At 32.4% G+C, this 17,962-nt stretch overlaps 1 protein-coding gene across 1 annotated transcript; it reads right to left on the minus strand.

Moving 5' to 3' along the window:
- Nucleotides 1-7,777: 7,777 nt before the first annotated feature.
- LOC116023772 (adenine phosphoribosyltransferase 5-like) lies at nt 7,778-11,879 on the minus strand. Its single transcript, XM_031264782.1, has 7 exons — nt 11,513-11,879; nt 11,232-11,342; nt 10,526-10,618; nt 8,980-9,129; nt 8,831-8,889; nt 8,355-8,427; nt 7,778-8,125 (listed from the first exon to the last, which is right to left on the minus strand). Exons 1-6 carry the CDS (start codon nt 11,601-11,603, stop codon nt 8,356-8,358), a joined length of 576 nt encoding a protein of 191 aa, XP_031120642.1. The 5' UTR covers nt 11,604-11,879; the 3' UTR covers nt 7,778-8,125; nt 8,355.
- Between the last annotated feature and the right edge of the window lie 6,083 nt (nt 11,880-17,962).

The raw sequence follows: 17,962 nt of genomic DNA on the forward strand, positions 1-17,962 counted from the left end.
GTTTCTTTGTGTTATTCATAAGTTTGCTGTATTCTCTATGTATTTTTTCTTTTTATGTGTACTCTACGGTTTGCAATGATTGAAGAGGAGACACATTCCTAGTATGTAACACATATCCATATATCCTTGTGACAATAAAGTAGGGATGTTCTCCTTAAAAAGCTTTTCTTACATTTAAGTTTCAAAGTTCAAATTTAATTTGGTTTAAATTAATTAGGTTATTTGTTTGGGGTATTTATATAGTAAATCTGTGTTTGATGATTTCATGTTACTAAACTTAAGGGTGTGTTTGGTTCGTGGGTTTAGGCATAAGGATTGAGTATGAAAGTGATTGTTTGTGTTTGGTTGATAGGTTTTGTGAATACTACTATGGGTTTGGAATACCTCATTAATGACAAAATCCATACCCTTATTAAATAAGGGTTTCACCTCCCTTCCTCCTTTCTTCCTCAACTATTAATAATCATTCACATTCCACCTAATTACCAAACATGTTAAATACTTTCACCAAAACCCATTACCCTTACCAAGTATTTGATACCCATTTCGATTCCGATTCCCATGTGCGAACCAAACGCACCCTAAATAAAATTTGAGGTGTTGTGAAGATAAATATTATTTTAAGTTTGGAGAAATTTATTAACTGTTATTTAATATTTCGAAGATGAGGAGAGAGAAAAATTTCCTCAATTAACATTTCTTAAGATTTCGAGGAGATCGGAGAGATGAATTGAATCTCCAAGATTTACTTGTAAAATAAGAACCGAAGAGTTAAAACCACAAAGTAAAGACAGAAAAGTTAAGTCAATTCACTCTTCGATTCACTTTTCGGCTCACATACTCTTCGGCTCATGCAAAAAGATTTCTGCAACTTGCGAACGGATTGTATATACATAGTTACGTACATGATCAATTTACGAAAGCCAAGTGAAGGTTTATAAACATGAATCCATTTGAATTGGTTTCTAAAGTTTGTATACGAGTACGCGCGCGCGCACACATATATAGGTATTGATTCATATGAGAATAAGCTCGTAGGAGAAAATTAAGAGCTAATTACAACCTTACATTTCGAAAATTTGAACGCACTATATCAAATTAAAAAAAAAACAAAAAAAAAAAAACAAACAAACAAACAAACAAAAAATGCGGTGGCAATTTCGTAATTATCACCAACTTTACTATGCAAACGCGATGGCAGATTTAGTATTAACATTTTGCACATTTGTGTTAACATTTTGCATATTTAGTATTAAAAGTTTACACTTGCAAAAATACAAAAGTACATTGCAATTCAATTAGGTTTTGATTGTAGAGTTTTTTTGTTTTTTTTTGAGTACTATATTGACTCTGCCGATTTTAGAGTTTTATGACTGGGTTTTTTTTTTATTTTATTTGATCCAGTGGTTCACTTTTTATTGTTTAAGGTCTAGCATTTACAATTTAGATTTAAAATTTAGTTTTTTCGTTGATTTTATAAAATTTACTAAGTTTGCATATTTAGTTGTTAAAGTTTGCATATTAAGTGTTAAAGTTTACACTATGGAGTTGATGATAATTACGAAACTGCCACCGTGTATAAGCAATGTGATGCAAAGGATAGTGGATCTGTTAAGATATGTGAAAGTTGAGAAGAAATTAATAAAATATTTTCCTGTTGAAATCCTAAACATTTATGTTTTTGAGCATTAAAGATTTCAAATTTTAAATTTGTGTGAAAGGAAATGAATTTATTTCGATAATTAAATTATTATAATTATATTAATCATATTAATATTTATGAAGGAAAAAGAAAATGAATATATTAATATTTCATTAGAAATATAATTGGCAATTATATTTTTATAATTATATTACTTATTAATTATATGGAAATGAATATTAAAATCTTTTTTATAAATGAAAAAGGAAATAAATAATGGGAATTGTTATTAATATTATGTTACTAATTGGCACAAGAATGAGGCCAAATGAAAAAGAAGATTAATAATAAAAATTCACTATAAATATAACATAGTTTTCCCCATGCAAAAATTAGTAACCACCAAATGAAATATTAGAAAATTAAAAAATAATGAAGGAAAAAGAAATGGAAATGAATATTTATTCCTTTTATGAAGGAAAAAAGAAATGAATATATTCATATTTCACTGGAAATATAATCGACAATTATATTATAATTATAATTATATTAATTATTTAGAAGGAAAAATAAAATGAATTTATTAATATTTCACTTGAAATATATTCAATAATTATATTTTTATAATTAAATTACTTTTTAATCATATGAAAATTATTATTAAATTTTTATGAACGAAAAAGAAATGAACATTACACGGGAATCTGTTATTAATATTTTCTTACTAATTGGCAAGGAACCAAGCCAATTAATTGGCAATTATAAGGGAAAAAAGAATAGAAACCAATATTAATTCTTTTGATGAAGGAAAAAGGAAATGAATATACTCAAAAGAAAATGGAATATTATGAAAAAAGAAATGAATATATTAATATTTCACTACAAATATAACACAATTTTTCCCTACGAAAAAATTAGTAATCACCAAATTAATGATTAGGAAAAAATTATAAAGGAATGAAAAAGGAATGTAAAATAATAGTATTAATTCTTTTTATGAAGGAAAAAGGAAATGAATAATTCAAAAGGAAATGAAATATTAGGAAAAACGAAATGAACATATAAATATTTCATTGGAAATATAACATAGCTTTCTCTACGAACAAATTAGTAATCACCAAATGAAATATTAGGAAAAAATTATGAAGAAAAAAAATGAAAATGAATATTAATTTTTTTATGAAGGAAAATGAAAATGAATATATTTATAACGAAATGAAATATTAGGAAAAACAAAATGAATATATTAATATTTCACTAGAAATATAACACAATTTTTCACATGAAAAAATTAGTAACCAACAAATGAAATATTAGGAAAAAATTATGAAGGAAAAAACATTGGAAATCAATATTAATTCTTTTTATTAAGGAAATATGAAATGAATATATTTAAAAGGAAATAAAAAATTAGGAAAAACGAAATGAATATATTAATATTTCACTGGAAATATAGAGTAGCTTTCCCTACAAAGAATTAGTAACCAAAAAATGAAATATTAGGAAAACATTATGAAGGAAAAATGAATGACAATCAATAATTCTTTTTATAAAGGAAAAAGGAAATGAATATATTCAAAAGGAAATTAAAATATTAGAAAAAATGAAATGAATATATTAATATTTCATTGGAAATATAATCGGCAATTATATTATTATAATTATATGAACTAAATAATAATTAATTAATTAATTATAATTATTAATTATATTAATAAATACTACTCCATAATAATTAATATTTATTAACTAGAAGATTGAGCAATCCTCTCACCAACTTTAGATGTCGTTGATCAAATTAATTAGTATACGTGTGACATGAACACTGCAGAAGGTTGAACATATTTAATATATAACAATAATAATAATTTTTGTATATACGAATTGATATTCCTGTTAACGAAAAATAATTAATTTAGTGTAATTGACTAATAATAATTGCCTAATAATTATTATGGTAATTAAGCTAAATATTGATCGTTGAATTTATTTTTATACTCCATAATAATAATTAAAGTTAAATTATTTCTCATTTTTCCATATTAATTTTTTAATGATAATATTACTTAAATTATATTAAATATCGATCTTTTAAAGATAATTGTAAACAAACAAGTCATATATTATTTAATTAATTGAGTTATACTTTTGCACTAATCTTATAATCAAATAAATGTACATGTTCAATATTAGATTTTTTAAAATAATTTTATCTTTAATTTTATTATCTAAATAATAATAAAAAAATGGATAATTGGACATTATTTTCTCTAATTCAAGCAAAGGAAACATCAGAAAACATAATCAATACAACCAATTTCATCAATTGCGCTATATAATATTCGATGAGAAATTAATTTCTTCGGCCATTGAGGTTAGTTTGACTTCCCTGAATCAACTATACAGAATTAATCGATCAGAAATTAATTTCTTGATCCTGGAGGTTGGAACTGAGTACTTTTCGGTTCCAACCTTTTACAAATTCATATTTATCAATTTACTTTCTAGCAAACTAAAATAATATTTATAACTCCACAACTCCAAATATTATTTAAGCTTTCATAGTAGTCCATTTGAAATATTAATCTCCATTACTATATAAATATTCAACAAATAGCATTTTTTTCATGTATTTATACAATATAAAGATTTCACTCCCTCAATTGTTAATATTAGCATTACTAAGTACTAACTCTCCAACTTTTTATGAGGTAGCGATTTTGACCCCTCATTTCACGATGGGGCAACTTTTTTTTTTTTTTTTTTGGGAACAGAAAGATATATTAATTCAAATCCAAAGTAAGAGCATTACAAATGATAGTGGGAGGGGTTGAGAACCACTATATACGATCATACATAGAAACAGACTGCTTAGTTAACAAATGAGCTGCCTGATTCGCAGATCGCCTAAAGAACGATAAACTAATATGAGCAAACGTGCTCATTATGTTTTTAATATATATCAGCTAAATTAAATGAAAAGAGGAGTCACCCAAGGTCGACTTGAGACCTTGCACAACTAGAAGAGAGTCAGTCTCAACACGAATGGGCGACTTTAATTTACAGTTTTAATTCCTCTTCATATTCATGAAGATGTACTTTTCTATTAAACTGTAAATTACAATTTTTTTATACGGAAGGCCAATAAAAACTTTTTTGACTTTGAGATGTATAGTTGGATGGAAAAGTTTTTAATGGAAAATATTTTCCTTACAGTGGAGGAAAATATTTTCCTTACAGTGGAGGAAAATGTTGTTTCTTGGTGTTTGGTTCAAGGAATTCATTTTCCATTAAAAATGAATTCCTTACATTTTAGGAAAACGAAATCTTGGGTGGACATGGGATTTTGTTTTTCAGGGGAATTGGGAAGAAAAAATGAGATGGCTTGACAATTTTACCCTTGTTGTTCTTTAAATGATGATTATTACTTTTATTATTTTCTAGGGACATATAAGTCTTTATATTCATTATTCCTTAGAATTTCAAATCTAATCTTGAATCAATACTTCCAATAATTTTTTTTCCACCAACTAAACAATGAAATTTATATTCCTAGTAATTGTTTTTCTATGAATTTCAATTCTATTTTCTCTAAAATATTTACGGCGAACCAAACGGGATAGAGGTTGATTAGTGCGATGTATACTTGTCTAAGCTTTCACCCTTTACTTGGACTTATTTTAGTTGATAAATAACCAAGAAAAGTTCCTTAATATATAATATATTATACGGCAAATTCTTACATTGCATCGTATGGTTGGACAATAATTTGGCTTCATTAAATTTTACATGGATCTGCAGAGGCATAAACATTGAGCAATGAAGAAACATTTTGAGGGAACAGCTGCTACATACATGAATGTGAAATTCTTGAGCATCATTTTGAACGTTGGGGTGGGCAAAACTCAAGCCCCAGATCCACAATTTAAGAAAAGAGAATTTGGGTTATAAGTATAGACAATATTTCATTGGTATAAAGTCTTTTTGGCTGAATGTCCAAAAACAAATTTGTGGTAGGCTTAAACTGGACAAGATCATACAGTTTACATGTGGTTGGGTGTGAATTTTTCATCATGCCACATGGCTTCCATCCACTAAGATAAACCCATTCATTGCAAATTTGGATCAGTATTTTACTGTTCAATGACCCATTTTGAATCAAGCACATTTCAATGGCAAATTATACATGGAACAAGTTTACCTTACACTATAGACCAATAACTTTCAGATTCTGTATCTGCAGTTGACACATTCTGTACAGACACATTATGTATGTTAACTGTAGACACATAACATGTTAATCAACATCTTATGTGTTTGCAGTTAACATATTCAGGACCTGAAGTCAACAATTTATGTTTGTTTAGTTATCATGTTATGTATCTGTAATTACCATGTTACAGCAGACACATAATTTTTATACCAAGGTTCACAATACAATATGAACCCTGGTCCGTAGTATAACAATTGCATTTCAATGAGGTTTGAGTTAGCAACTCTTGGAAGATGCAAAAAATGGAGACAATAGCATAGTCATCATGAACAGTGACAACTTTAATTTCACCTATTTGTGTTTCAAAGTTACTATTACATTACATCCTTGTTGGTATATACATATGTATATAGAAGATGCTTCAGATGATGCCTAATAATTCATTTCTCATCTGTGCCAGCTTGATAAGACTGTCCTCTTCCCCATTTTCCTGTTCCAATACATGTGTGTTTTTTACCCTGAGCCATATATGACTTCAAGTTTTTACTGGGCCAGCACTGAAATCAAGGATTTGAGAGAAGAAAAAGTGTGGCAATAGAATCATTTCTTCACATCACAAACAAGAATGTTGGCACTCCACAATGAAACAAATTAATTTTCAGATTTTATGTTTTTTTTTTTAAGTTTGAGGATTGGTTTTTGTTGGTATTACTGTGGGAACAAGTTGAGCTTAGGATTCTTTGAGCAGCCAGCTAGGTGCATAGGCTCCACCACCTGCAAATTGCCATAAATGAAGCAGTGACATTTCATAGAAGTGGCATTGCATCTCTGCTTCGAAAACGGTCTTTGTAGTTTCATTTCAGGCACAGAATCTTGCATATTCAACCAAAATCATAACTGACCATGATTATTTGCTGATACGATCTCATATCAGCTCCACAAAAAATTGTGGAGTAATACTTAAGTTGGGACAAAACCTCCACCCGAGTTAACTTGCTCACCCCTTGAGAAGCTATTTAATTATGTGATAACCTATTATAAACAACTCACATTCTAAACTTTATATTCTTGATACCAGTAGACAGGGCCAAATACCGGTATGCTCAAGAGATTTATACATCCACTTTGAGCATAATTCCGCACTGCCGCTACCGAGATTCAAACATTAGTTTTTTTTCTTAAATACTGTCTACTAAACCAATGAATTAAGCTCGTGACCTCACTCTCAACCTTATCAAGTACCTGGGTGTGGCACTCATGGCCATAGTAGTTTATATCATTAGTCACAATACCACACATTGAATTGTCTTTTAATTGAAGCAGCAATGAAAACTTTGTTCAATTTGATGTTAGAATACCTAATTCGTTTGCAATGCGAATAGTATTCAATATAATTTTCACTATACTTCTATACCCAATGTAGTGGGCTCCTCATAGGTACTGGGTACGGGTCAACTGTTATATCATGAATCAAAGTCCATCTTGCATTGTGGACTCAAAAATTATGCGTCTTACTATGTGTGTGTTGTTAATATATAATGTGCCTTTAATTATCTTCAAAATAATGTGCCTTTAATTTCTTCACAAACACATAATCTGTTATCTACAAAAACAGTATATTAATATGTTAACTTTAGACACATAATCAAAATATCATTTTGGATTATGATTCACACTTTTACAGTCAAGGTAAACCTTGGTCCATTGTAAAATTTTTCAACACTCTCCTCTCACTTAATTGGCTACTAGGTCATCATGATTTACCCTTACACTATCCTATCGAGTCAAGGTATAGGACTTCGAGGGTGAGAATTTCACCATTTGTGGGCGAGAAAGAACAACCTGCATTTTGAGAATGATAGTAAAACTTAGCCACTAGTTGGCTATGGGTTGTTAAAAATTAAGAGGATGAATGACAAATGTGAGCAGAGGGCAACAACATTAAAACCTTCTACCAAATCTGTTTATGCAACAAACGAAAGAAATAACTGAAAAATAAACTTAATCTAAGGAATAACATCAGCTGGGACTCAGGAGATCATTTATGATACATGCTTCAACATATCCCACTGCATCTTCAATGAAAACCTAAACGCGATGAAAAAAAAAAAAAAACGAGGCTACTTGTTGAACAAGATCGTCACTAAAGAGTACACAGGAGAACTCAGCGAGCTAGCTACAGCCTCTATCCCTTCACGAAGACATGGAAATGGAAGCTTTTGGCCCGACGTAATCTCTTCTTGACAGATACCATCATGTGGATTTTATTTCTAAGAACGAAAGAACAAAACAAATTCATGTTATATGCTTGTGCTAACATCTCATAACGTGATAATAATTCGGTTAAGAACATTTTTCTAAGGATAATTTCGTTCAAGAATCTTAGGTTTTGTTAATCCACATGAAAATTTGAGGATCATGTTTCAATGATGTTAGAACAATAGTTGTAATTTCGGGCCCAACACTACACTTAGTAGGAATTAGGAAATGACATGATACCTCAAAAACAATCGCCTAATTCCCGTGGCTCCACGAGAATGTAGAGTGGCTTTCCTTTTAGCCTGCTTTGTCCCTGTAAACAAAATTTCATGAGCTAAAGACCCAACTATTTTAAATCTGTTTCGTTTTGAACAATAAGATTATCTGAGAAGGGAAAAACCAATGGATCAACCATAGAAAAGACTATTGCGAACATTTTAATCTATCTCGGATACATTTTTTGGGTCAACTTTGATGGTTTTACACACAAGATTATTCTAATTTTCCTTCGGGGTAGTTTTCATGGTTCAAACATAATTCACTAAGTTTTGCTGCCAAAACAACCCCCAATTTGTTCTAGCTATTGATCGTGACTAAGCAAATACTAAACCCGCAAATTACTAGCAATTATAAAGATCCCCCTGCAAAGTTGTGGTTGGTCTATACAACGTTAAAGGAGAGTATCGAGAAAGTAAACCACGTAAAGTAATATATACCTTAACGTCTGGCAAGCCAATAACGCAACCGCATTCAACCACTTCGGCTCCCATTCGTTCTAGGATAAGTGAAGATATTCTTTGTAAGATACGAGAAGATTTATTTGAAGACTGATGGGCATCGAGAAAATGAGAAAGATTCAATTTACCTAGTAGTTTTATTGCAGCTGAAAGAGTCCCACCTGTAGCTACCAAATCATCAATAACAACAGCACGGTCCCCCTTCTGCACTGCACCAACGTGCATCTCTAGGCAATCTTGGCCATACTCCAGTTCATAGGATTCTGATATTAGTTCACCTGTAAACCCAGCGTCACCTTAAATACAATCATACAAAAATGCATTTTAATAGCATTAATATATAAAGTTATAAACAGCCCAGTAGCCCACTCTGGAGTCCATTCTATAGCATATCTTATTTAGTGGACTAATTTTTTTGCGGGTCAACTCTCAAGGTGGAAAGTGTAACTGCAAACAGAATTAGAAGTGCTCTGAATTGAACGAAGCGTTCCATCTCAACTAAAAGTCTTGCCCACAAAAGGTGAAATCCCTCGCCCCAAGGGCCCCCACAGGATTGTGGAGGGGTAAATCACAATACTCAGCGGCCCATTAGATGGGATAACCAGTGCCTGATGTCCACAAGGAGCCACCCCCACAAAAGGGTGAAATTGGCTGTCAGGGTTTGATCCTGTGTCCTTACCCACAATCTGCCACCGAAAAACCAACTGACCTACTCGTGCGGGCATCTCAACTAAAAGTCTAAACTAATGGTTAGACTACACATTTATTATTTATATATACAGTATGCTCAACACTCTGATCTAATGACTAAACTTTCTAGGTGGAACAATGTTCTTCGTGCTGAGCTTTCCCATTTTCATTTATTAGAATTTCAACCAAAAACTCAGTGCAAATACTGCATAAAATGAGGTGTTTAAGTTTCATAGTTAAGTGGAATTCAATACTATGATCCTTTACCAAATTAAAACACAGATGGTGAGCAAAAGCATGGCCTGAAATAGATATAAAACATGAATTTACCATTTTTTTAGTAAAAATTAACCCCTTCTTTTAGGGGCTGTTTAACCCCTTATACTGTTAAGTTTCTAGTTTACCGAGATAGCATATGAGACAATGTGAAGGTTTTTATTTAACTGATGAGAAAACCATAGTACTGTGAAGGATTCACAGAATATGCTGCCAATGAAACAGTAGAAATTAAACTAATGGGTCCAACGGGCCAACATAATAAAGAAGCAAGACAGAGATTTGAGTTTTTTCTCATAAAAACCACGTTATGCAATGAATATTATAGAATTCAATGCCATCTATACAGAGTGTTGTCATTTAACTGTCATCTTTAATTTAGTATTCATTGTATGCAAACAACCGCAAGGTGCATTTTTAAGAAAAATGTTAGCATCAAAGTTAACCACTACGCCAAAACCAATAGCTAGTAGCAAAGGCGCAACTTTATTTCCTTATACCCCTACACATTTTCGAGACTTTGGGACGGTGCTAGACTTGGCCTTTTAAGCCTTTACCGGCCTCTGCCCAACAATCCCCAACCACCGGGTGCTAGACTTGGCCTTTACTGGCCTCCGCCCAACAAAAACGACACCAATAATTTACCTTGACCGCCACCACATTTCGATTCAAAACATACATTATGAAACACAATAGTATGTAGCAAACCTGGCAATTTTCCCGGCTTACGTAATGGAACGAACTTAGCACCAATAGCTAGGGCGATCGATGGACCAAACATGAACCCTCTGGCTTCGATTCCTATAGGTCAATAAGAACATCAAGATGGAAAAGTCTTATTCTCAAGACTTCATTCAACAATCCAACTAGGATTATTTAAAACAAATTGTAACATAATAAAAAAAATTCCACGATAATACAATTAAAAATTCAGTCTGAATGCAATCTGTATAGCCAACTAAACTTGAAGCTCTAATCAGGGAAAATGATGTGAATCCATATCAATCTGTCCAATAAATAAAATATTCCACAATGTAGCAAACATCCAAAATGTCCTATGGAGCACTATCAAATGATTAAACACTTTCAGAACAAGACAATTAGAAAATATCAAAAAACTAATCTAGAAAACATCTGTGTATCTATTCAAGAAACTTTTAACAATATTTTTTTCTCTCAACCAAATCTAAGGAAATCTTATGAGTTTGGATAATGCACACCCAAATTTTAAAATTGGCTTTTTTATAGTATAAACAAGACCCCCAACAATGGCTTTTTTAATAAACAAAGAATCCAAGATCAGAAAAAGTGCATTTGCAAACAAAACCCATGATTGTAAACAACAGGAAAGAAGGAAAATTTATTTCTTTTTGAAGAAGAAGAAAATAGAAAATCAAATTGGGGTTGGGTTTACCAGCAACAACAGAGATGTCCATGTCTTTGTATCTGTCAACAAAAATATCCACAGTGTCCTTAAAGACCTTATGATTTAACAACAAAGTAGTGATATCTTGGAACATTATCCCTGCCAAGAAAAAAGAACCAAGAATTTAAGCAACATGCATTTACATAATTACATCAATTTCTCTCCTAAAATGATCATAAACCCAAAAGAATCAATTTTTTTTCACAAAAAATAGAATCAAGAAATTAAAGAAAACAAAGAGAGAATGGAGATTGAGGGAGTAATATAACCTGGTTTGGGGAAGTGAGGAACTACCCTAATGGCCTCAGAAATGCCCTGAAGCCTTGGGTCTCCTCTCAGCCCATTCTCTGCTGCAAACATATTTTCTCTCCTTTCCCTCTCTCTCTCTCTCTCTCTGGAAATTGTTGTTTTTTTCTGGTGGGTTTATAGTGATGTTTATAGTGTACTTTCTCCCTCTTCAATGTCTTGTGAGGTCTGGTGGTTTGGAGTGCACTATGCAAGTTCCAACAGGGGCTGGCTGGGTGTTTCTTCTTTTTCTTTTTCCTTTCTTCACTCCCAAAGTGGGAAAGAGAGAGAGAGAGAGAGTAGTGCTATTGTACTGCTAATAAAAAGATCAAATCTTTGTGCTGTTGGTTGTGTGGGTGTGTGGGTGTGTCCAAAAGTGTTTTAAAAATACAATTTTTTTTTTCTGTTGGCTAAAACAAAACAGAGGATCGGAATAGTGACAAGGAATGTGACAATAAAAAAAAGTAAATTCCTGTAAAAATTACGTGGGTGTGATGTACATCGAAAATATTAACTGTACTAATATAAAGTGTTACTTTAATCACATGTTTTGATTTTGTTAGAAAGAAAATAGAAAAATTGTACTTTTGGTTCCTAAGTTATAGAATAATTGTACAATTCGTCCTTGAGTGTTGGTCATATTCATTTTTCGTTCCCAAGTTATAATTGACGTTGTACTTTCCGTCCTTACGTGCTCACTTTTTGTCACTGAGTTATACTAAAATTGTAAACTTCGCTCCTAATGTTTTAATTTTTATTAGTAAATGGACGAAAAGTGTAATTTTTTAAAAAAAAAATTATTCCCTCCGTCTTATTTATGTGTCTGGTTCGATTAATGATACTTGATTCAAGTGATTTTTAATATAAATTTTCATAATTTGAAGGTTAGTATTAGTATATAAAATTTATATATTTAGAAAAACATTAAAAGTACTATTAAACAAACAAAATTTAAAATTTAAATATTAAAGAAAATAAGCAAAACAGAAATAGTTGGGTTGATCCGTGATAATAGACATGACATGTAAAATGAGCACGGTTGCAAAACCCCTAGACCGTGGCGATTTCCCTCCTAGGCGCCCGCCTAGCGTCTAACTCGGCTGAGTTAACTCGTCTATTTCAATCAAGTTAACCAAGTTAATCCAGTCAGGTCAGTTTTGCTAATTTTTTTCATTATATAATATATATATATATATTTAAAAACATAATAAATGTGAATGAAGGTTATACCCCTCATTTATGTCCATTTTTTCCGTTAAGTTTTTTTGTACATTATGCTATAAAAGTTGTACTACATAATATTTTGGACAAATATACCCCTACCGTTATAACTTCTGTTATCTTTTCCACTATTGTTACTATGCACATGCATCCACCATATATTTTCTTATCTTCTTCAATAATAATAATAATATATACACATTAAATATTAGATTTATATGTTAGTTATTTTTTAAAATATAAATATCTAATTTATAAAAATATTTTACATTATTATTATTATTATTACTAATTACTATATTAAAATTTAAATAAATTTAACATTTTAATACAAAATACTAATATTGGGCACCTATTTTTTGCGCATCGCGCATAAGAAAAACTAGTATATATATATACACCAACACATCTACACTGTTTTTTTTAGTTAGTTGCATAGGCACCGCTTAGATCGTCTAGGTACTCCTCTACCGCCTGATTAGCGCCTACCTAACCTAGCACTTACTATAACCATGAAAATGAGATAGAAAGGGAGTAACTTTATTCTTGGGGATGAATTGGCATGCTTACATCAATGTACAATAAATATGAAAGTTGAAGGTAGGTTATGTAATTGAGAGAATAATTGAGATGGCTAAAGACTTTTAAAGTAATATCACTCTTCAACAGGCTGTATGAATAAACAGTACGCATGAGTAATTTAAGCAATCTATGACTTTAAACGGTAAAAGTTTTACGGTATGGGATAAAAATTTGGTAAAGAGCAACGCAGAGACTGGGATAAACATTTAGGGTGCGTTTGGTTCGTACATGGGAATCGGAATCGGAATGGGTATCAAATATTTGGTAATGGTAATGGGTTTTGGTGAAAGTATTTAGCATGTTTGGTAGTTGGGTGGAATGAGAATGATTATTAATAGTTGGGGAAGAAATGATGAAGGGAGATGAAACCCTTATTTAATAAGGGTATGGGTTTTGCCATTAATGGAGTATTCCAAACCCATAGTAGCATCCACAAAACCTATCAACCAAACACTAGCAATCACTTTGATACCCATACCTTATGCCTAAACCCCCAACCAAACACACCCTTAGTAAGAGCATCGCAAATAAAGTAAAGCTTTACAGAATGGGATAAACATTTGGTAACGCAAATAAAATAAAGTTCTACGAAATGGAATAAACATTTGGTAAGAGCAATGTAAATAAAGTAAAGTTTTACGGAATGGGATAAACATTTAGTAACGCAAATAAAGTAAAATTTTTACGGAATAGGATAAACATTTGGTAAGAACAACGCAAATAAAGTAAATTTTTACGGAATAGGATAAACATTTGGTAAGAACAACGCAAATAAAGTAAAGTTTTAGTAAGAGAAACGCATATAAATGGCTAAAGTGTCATTTCGCACCATGAAGTATATTGGATTATTCATGCTGCACCTTGAACTTTCATAACGTCCATTTCGATACACAAACCATTAATTTTTTTTCATCTAGCATTTTTCATATGTTACCAAGTTACTATGATGACATGGCACAGGTAATTAGCTTATGTGGATCTTCTTTTTAAGTCAACCCAAAATTTTTAAGTAAACCCCAAAAATCAACGCCTCACCTTGCCCTTTCTCTGTGCCTTCAGCCGGACCAGTGCTCACTAGAACAAATCACCACAGCTCCTCCACAATCCACTGCTCCTCCCCTACCTTGCGGCAGCGTGCGCCGAGCCCATCGACGACCTGCCTAGGGGTGATCGCGGTTCGTTCCGGTTCCGAACCGCCGGTTCACGGTTCCAAGGTTGCATAAACCAGAACCGAAATCTTATATAAAGGTTCCGGTTCCGGTTCAACCGAAATTTCTTTTTTTTTTTAGTATATATAATTATATATAATACGTTTTGTTATTATAAAAAACATATTATAATTTTTTTTTATTATTTGGGCTACTGTCTACTGGCAGTAGCTAAATATAATTTTTTTTATATATATATTTAGCTACTGCCAGTAGCTAAATGCCTAAATATAAGAATTTATTATTATTATTATTTTACGGTTTCGGTACCGGTTGTTGGGCTGGAGAAGGTTTAGAAGAAAACAAAAAAAAATCAAAAAAAAAAGAAGAAGAAAACAAAAAAAAAAAGTCCAATTCAGCATAGATTACTTATAACTTGTATGTAACCTGTAAAAATTGCTAGATGAAAAAAAAATTAATGGTTTGTGTATCGAAATAGACTTTATGAAAGTTCAACGTGCGGTATGAATAATCCAATATAATTTAGGGTGCAGAATGACACTTTAGCCCATATAAATTAAAGTAATCAAACCATTCCAATCTCATGCTCTTCAATTCTAAACACTCCATTAGCCAAAAGCAAGAAAAGTCTAATTTGGGAAGAAAGAAAAGTATACTTGCATATTATGCCATGCAATCATTATTCTAGAACTATGGTTCCGTAGTTGTGTGGATCACAAATAAAAAAAATTATATATTATTAATGTATGTAAAGTACATTATTTAAAATTGCATTGTTTACGTACTGAACGTACATTATTTTGTATATTATCAAATAATGTACATTCAGTACACAGATAATGTAATTTTAATATACTAAAAATATACCTTGTATTCATAGAAATTACAATATGTGAGTACTAAAAGTACATTATTTTGTATACTACCAAGTAATGTACATTCAGTACACAAATAATGTACTTTTAATATATTAAAAATAATGTACATTTAGTACACAAATAATGTACTTATAGTATATTAAAACGTACTTTGTATTCATAGAAAGTACATTATTTGAGTACTAAAAGTATATTGTTTTATAGAATTAATTACACTTTTGGTCCTATAACTATAGGGGTCTTGTTAATTTCGGTACTTGACTTTAAAAATTAACAATTTGGTCCCGTAACTATGCAATTTTTAACACATTCAGTCCTTCCGGCCAAATGTCACCGGAAAAACATAACTCTTTTTTAATAATTTATCCATAGGGGCAAATTGGTCATTTCACGTTATTCCTTCTTCTTCATTGCACCTGCTCCATTACTGCCAGCATTTCTCCATTCGCGGAAAGAAGTACAAGCTTCCGGGAGGGATGGGAGAACAAGATCGCAAGCGTGGTGGAGATCGGAGTTCATTTTGGAAGCTTTTGAATTAGAAACTCAATCATATTCAATTGGAAACTCCATTACTGTCCATAATGCACTTCTTTCTGTAAAAAATAAAAGAAATAAAAAAGCTTCAGAAACTCCACCTCAACCTGGTTTCCTGGATTCTCGACTCGCACTCAGCTCGCTGGAGATTTCCTCGAGTTTTTTCCTCTCTGCTTTTAGCTTCCTACTTGGAGTCCTGCTCGTTTCAGCGGAAGAACATGGAGATGGAAGCCGTTCGAGTATCAAAATCGGCGTAGTTCTTGACCTCAATTCGCCGACCGGCGCTGCGATTAATTCGACTATGTCCATGGCGCAGCTGACAAGGACTTTTTCACGGGTCCATCAAGTATCAAATCACAGTATAGAGTTTAGATATCGTTCCACTGGAGATGGCTTTTGTAATGTTAGGAATTGATGTAATGTGGAGCTAAGCACAAACTAAAACTATTCTTATAGAAGCTAGGCCTATCGTTAAGGAGTTTGGTTGATATGGTTTAGCAAATGACAAATTAAAGAAGGACCGGGACTTGGTTGATTCAAGCTAAGATGCCAATTATTCGACTTAGGATTAGGGGATTAAAACAAGGCATAGGGTAGTGAGATGCACAAAAATGTCCAAACACCACTCTCGTAGATATTTGGACTTGCAACCTTACTAAGGACTCCACTCTCGTGACAATCCCTCCTAAAGTTGTCTAAACAAGAACACAAAGCATAGATACTCCTTAATTCTTGAAATACTCTCGTATTGGGCATTAAGTGTGTGAATGTGTGGCTAGTGTACAAGCTCTACTCTCGTAGCAACAAACACACTCCAAAACATGCATATAAAAGGGATCCAACAGTTATACACAATATCATAACAAATACAATTCACACAACTAACCCTAGAACACCCAAATAATCCCCTTTATGCAATATATCTTATTTAGGCATCAATAGCAAGAAATCAAACCAAATCCTAGTCCCAAAAGGTTTAGCTACTCATATTATAACAATAGATGCAAAACATTAAAGAGGTAAATGAAAGCATAAAGAGAAAACAAAGGAAGAAATAGATAAGAAAAACTTCTCTATTAAGCTTTTGAATCCAACCTTTTGTATGTTCTTGATGCTTGGAAGTGAATGAAAACTAGTATTCTACCCTATTCTATGCTATTCTAACCAAACCCTAGCTGGGAATTGAAGATGAAATGAGAGATAGCTTTTTAGGGTGGAAAAATAAGCTTTTAAATGATCAAAACGCGCTGTCAAAAAGTTGCAGGGGGCTGGCCACGCCCGTGGCCAGACTACAGGGCAAATCTGCCCTGTGGCCACGGGTGTGGCCACAACCCGTGGCCACCAGGCAGAAACTCTGCCTGGTTGCCACTAGCGTGGCCACGGCCGTAGCCACGCTCGTGGTCACCAGGCAGATTAATCTGCCTGGTTTCCTCGAGTGCGGACACACCGTGGCTCGCCAGATAGGTCTTTGATTGCTTCGGTGCTCTCTTCGGCTGCAGGTCACGCCATGGTCCATCTCAAAACATCCAATGTCCCAAACGTCATTACTTTGATCATCCAAAAATGCTCTCGTGTTGAGGCTACACCAAAAACTTGATCAAATTGCTTCAAAACATCATTTCTATATCAAATCACCTAACACAAACAATACTTCCATAAGTGACCAAAATGACTCCATAATATGATGAGTAACAAGCAAAAAGTACCAAAATGTGCAAGGAAAAAGCATTGGTTTAAGACAATTATCAGCAGCGATTAACAGGCAAAGCTCAAACCCAGAGAGAGGCCAGGGAGGGGGTAAACAGTGAAAAGAAGTGTAGAGAATCAGAAAAAAAATATATCAAAATTCGGTCATTGATCGACTAACTCCGGCTAGCAGGGGGAAGGAAGATGAAGAAATGGCGTGAAATGACCAATTTGTCCTCAGGATTAAATAATTAAAAATGATTTACATTTTTCCGGCGACATTTGGCCGGTGATTTGACCGGAGGACTAAATGTGTTAAAAATTGCATAGTTATGGGACCAAATTGTTAATTTTTAAAGTCAAG

This window comes from Ipomoea triloba, chromosome 6 (assembly GCF_003576645.1).
Source record: "Ipomoea triloba cultivar NCNSP0323 chromosome 6, ASM357664v1".
In the NCBI taxonomy this organism is placed as follows: Eukaryota; Viridiplantae; Streptophyta; class Magnoliopsida; order Solanales; family Convolvulaceae; genus Ipomoea; species Ipomoea triloba.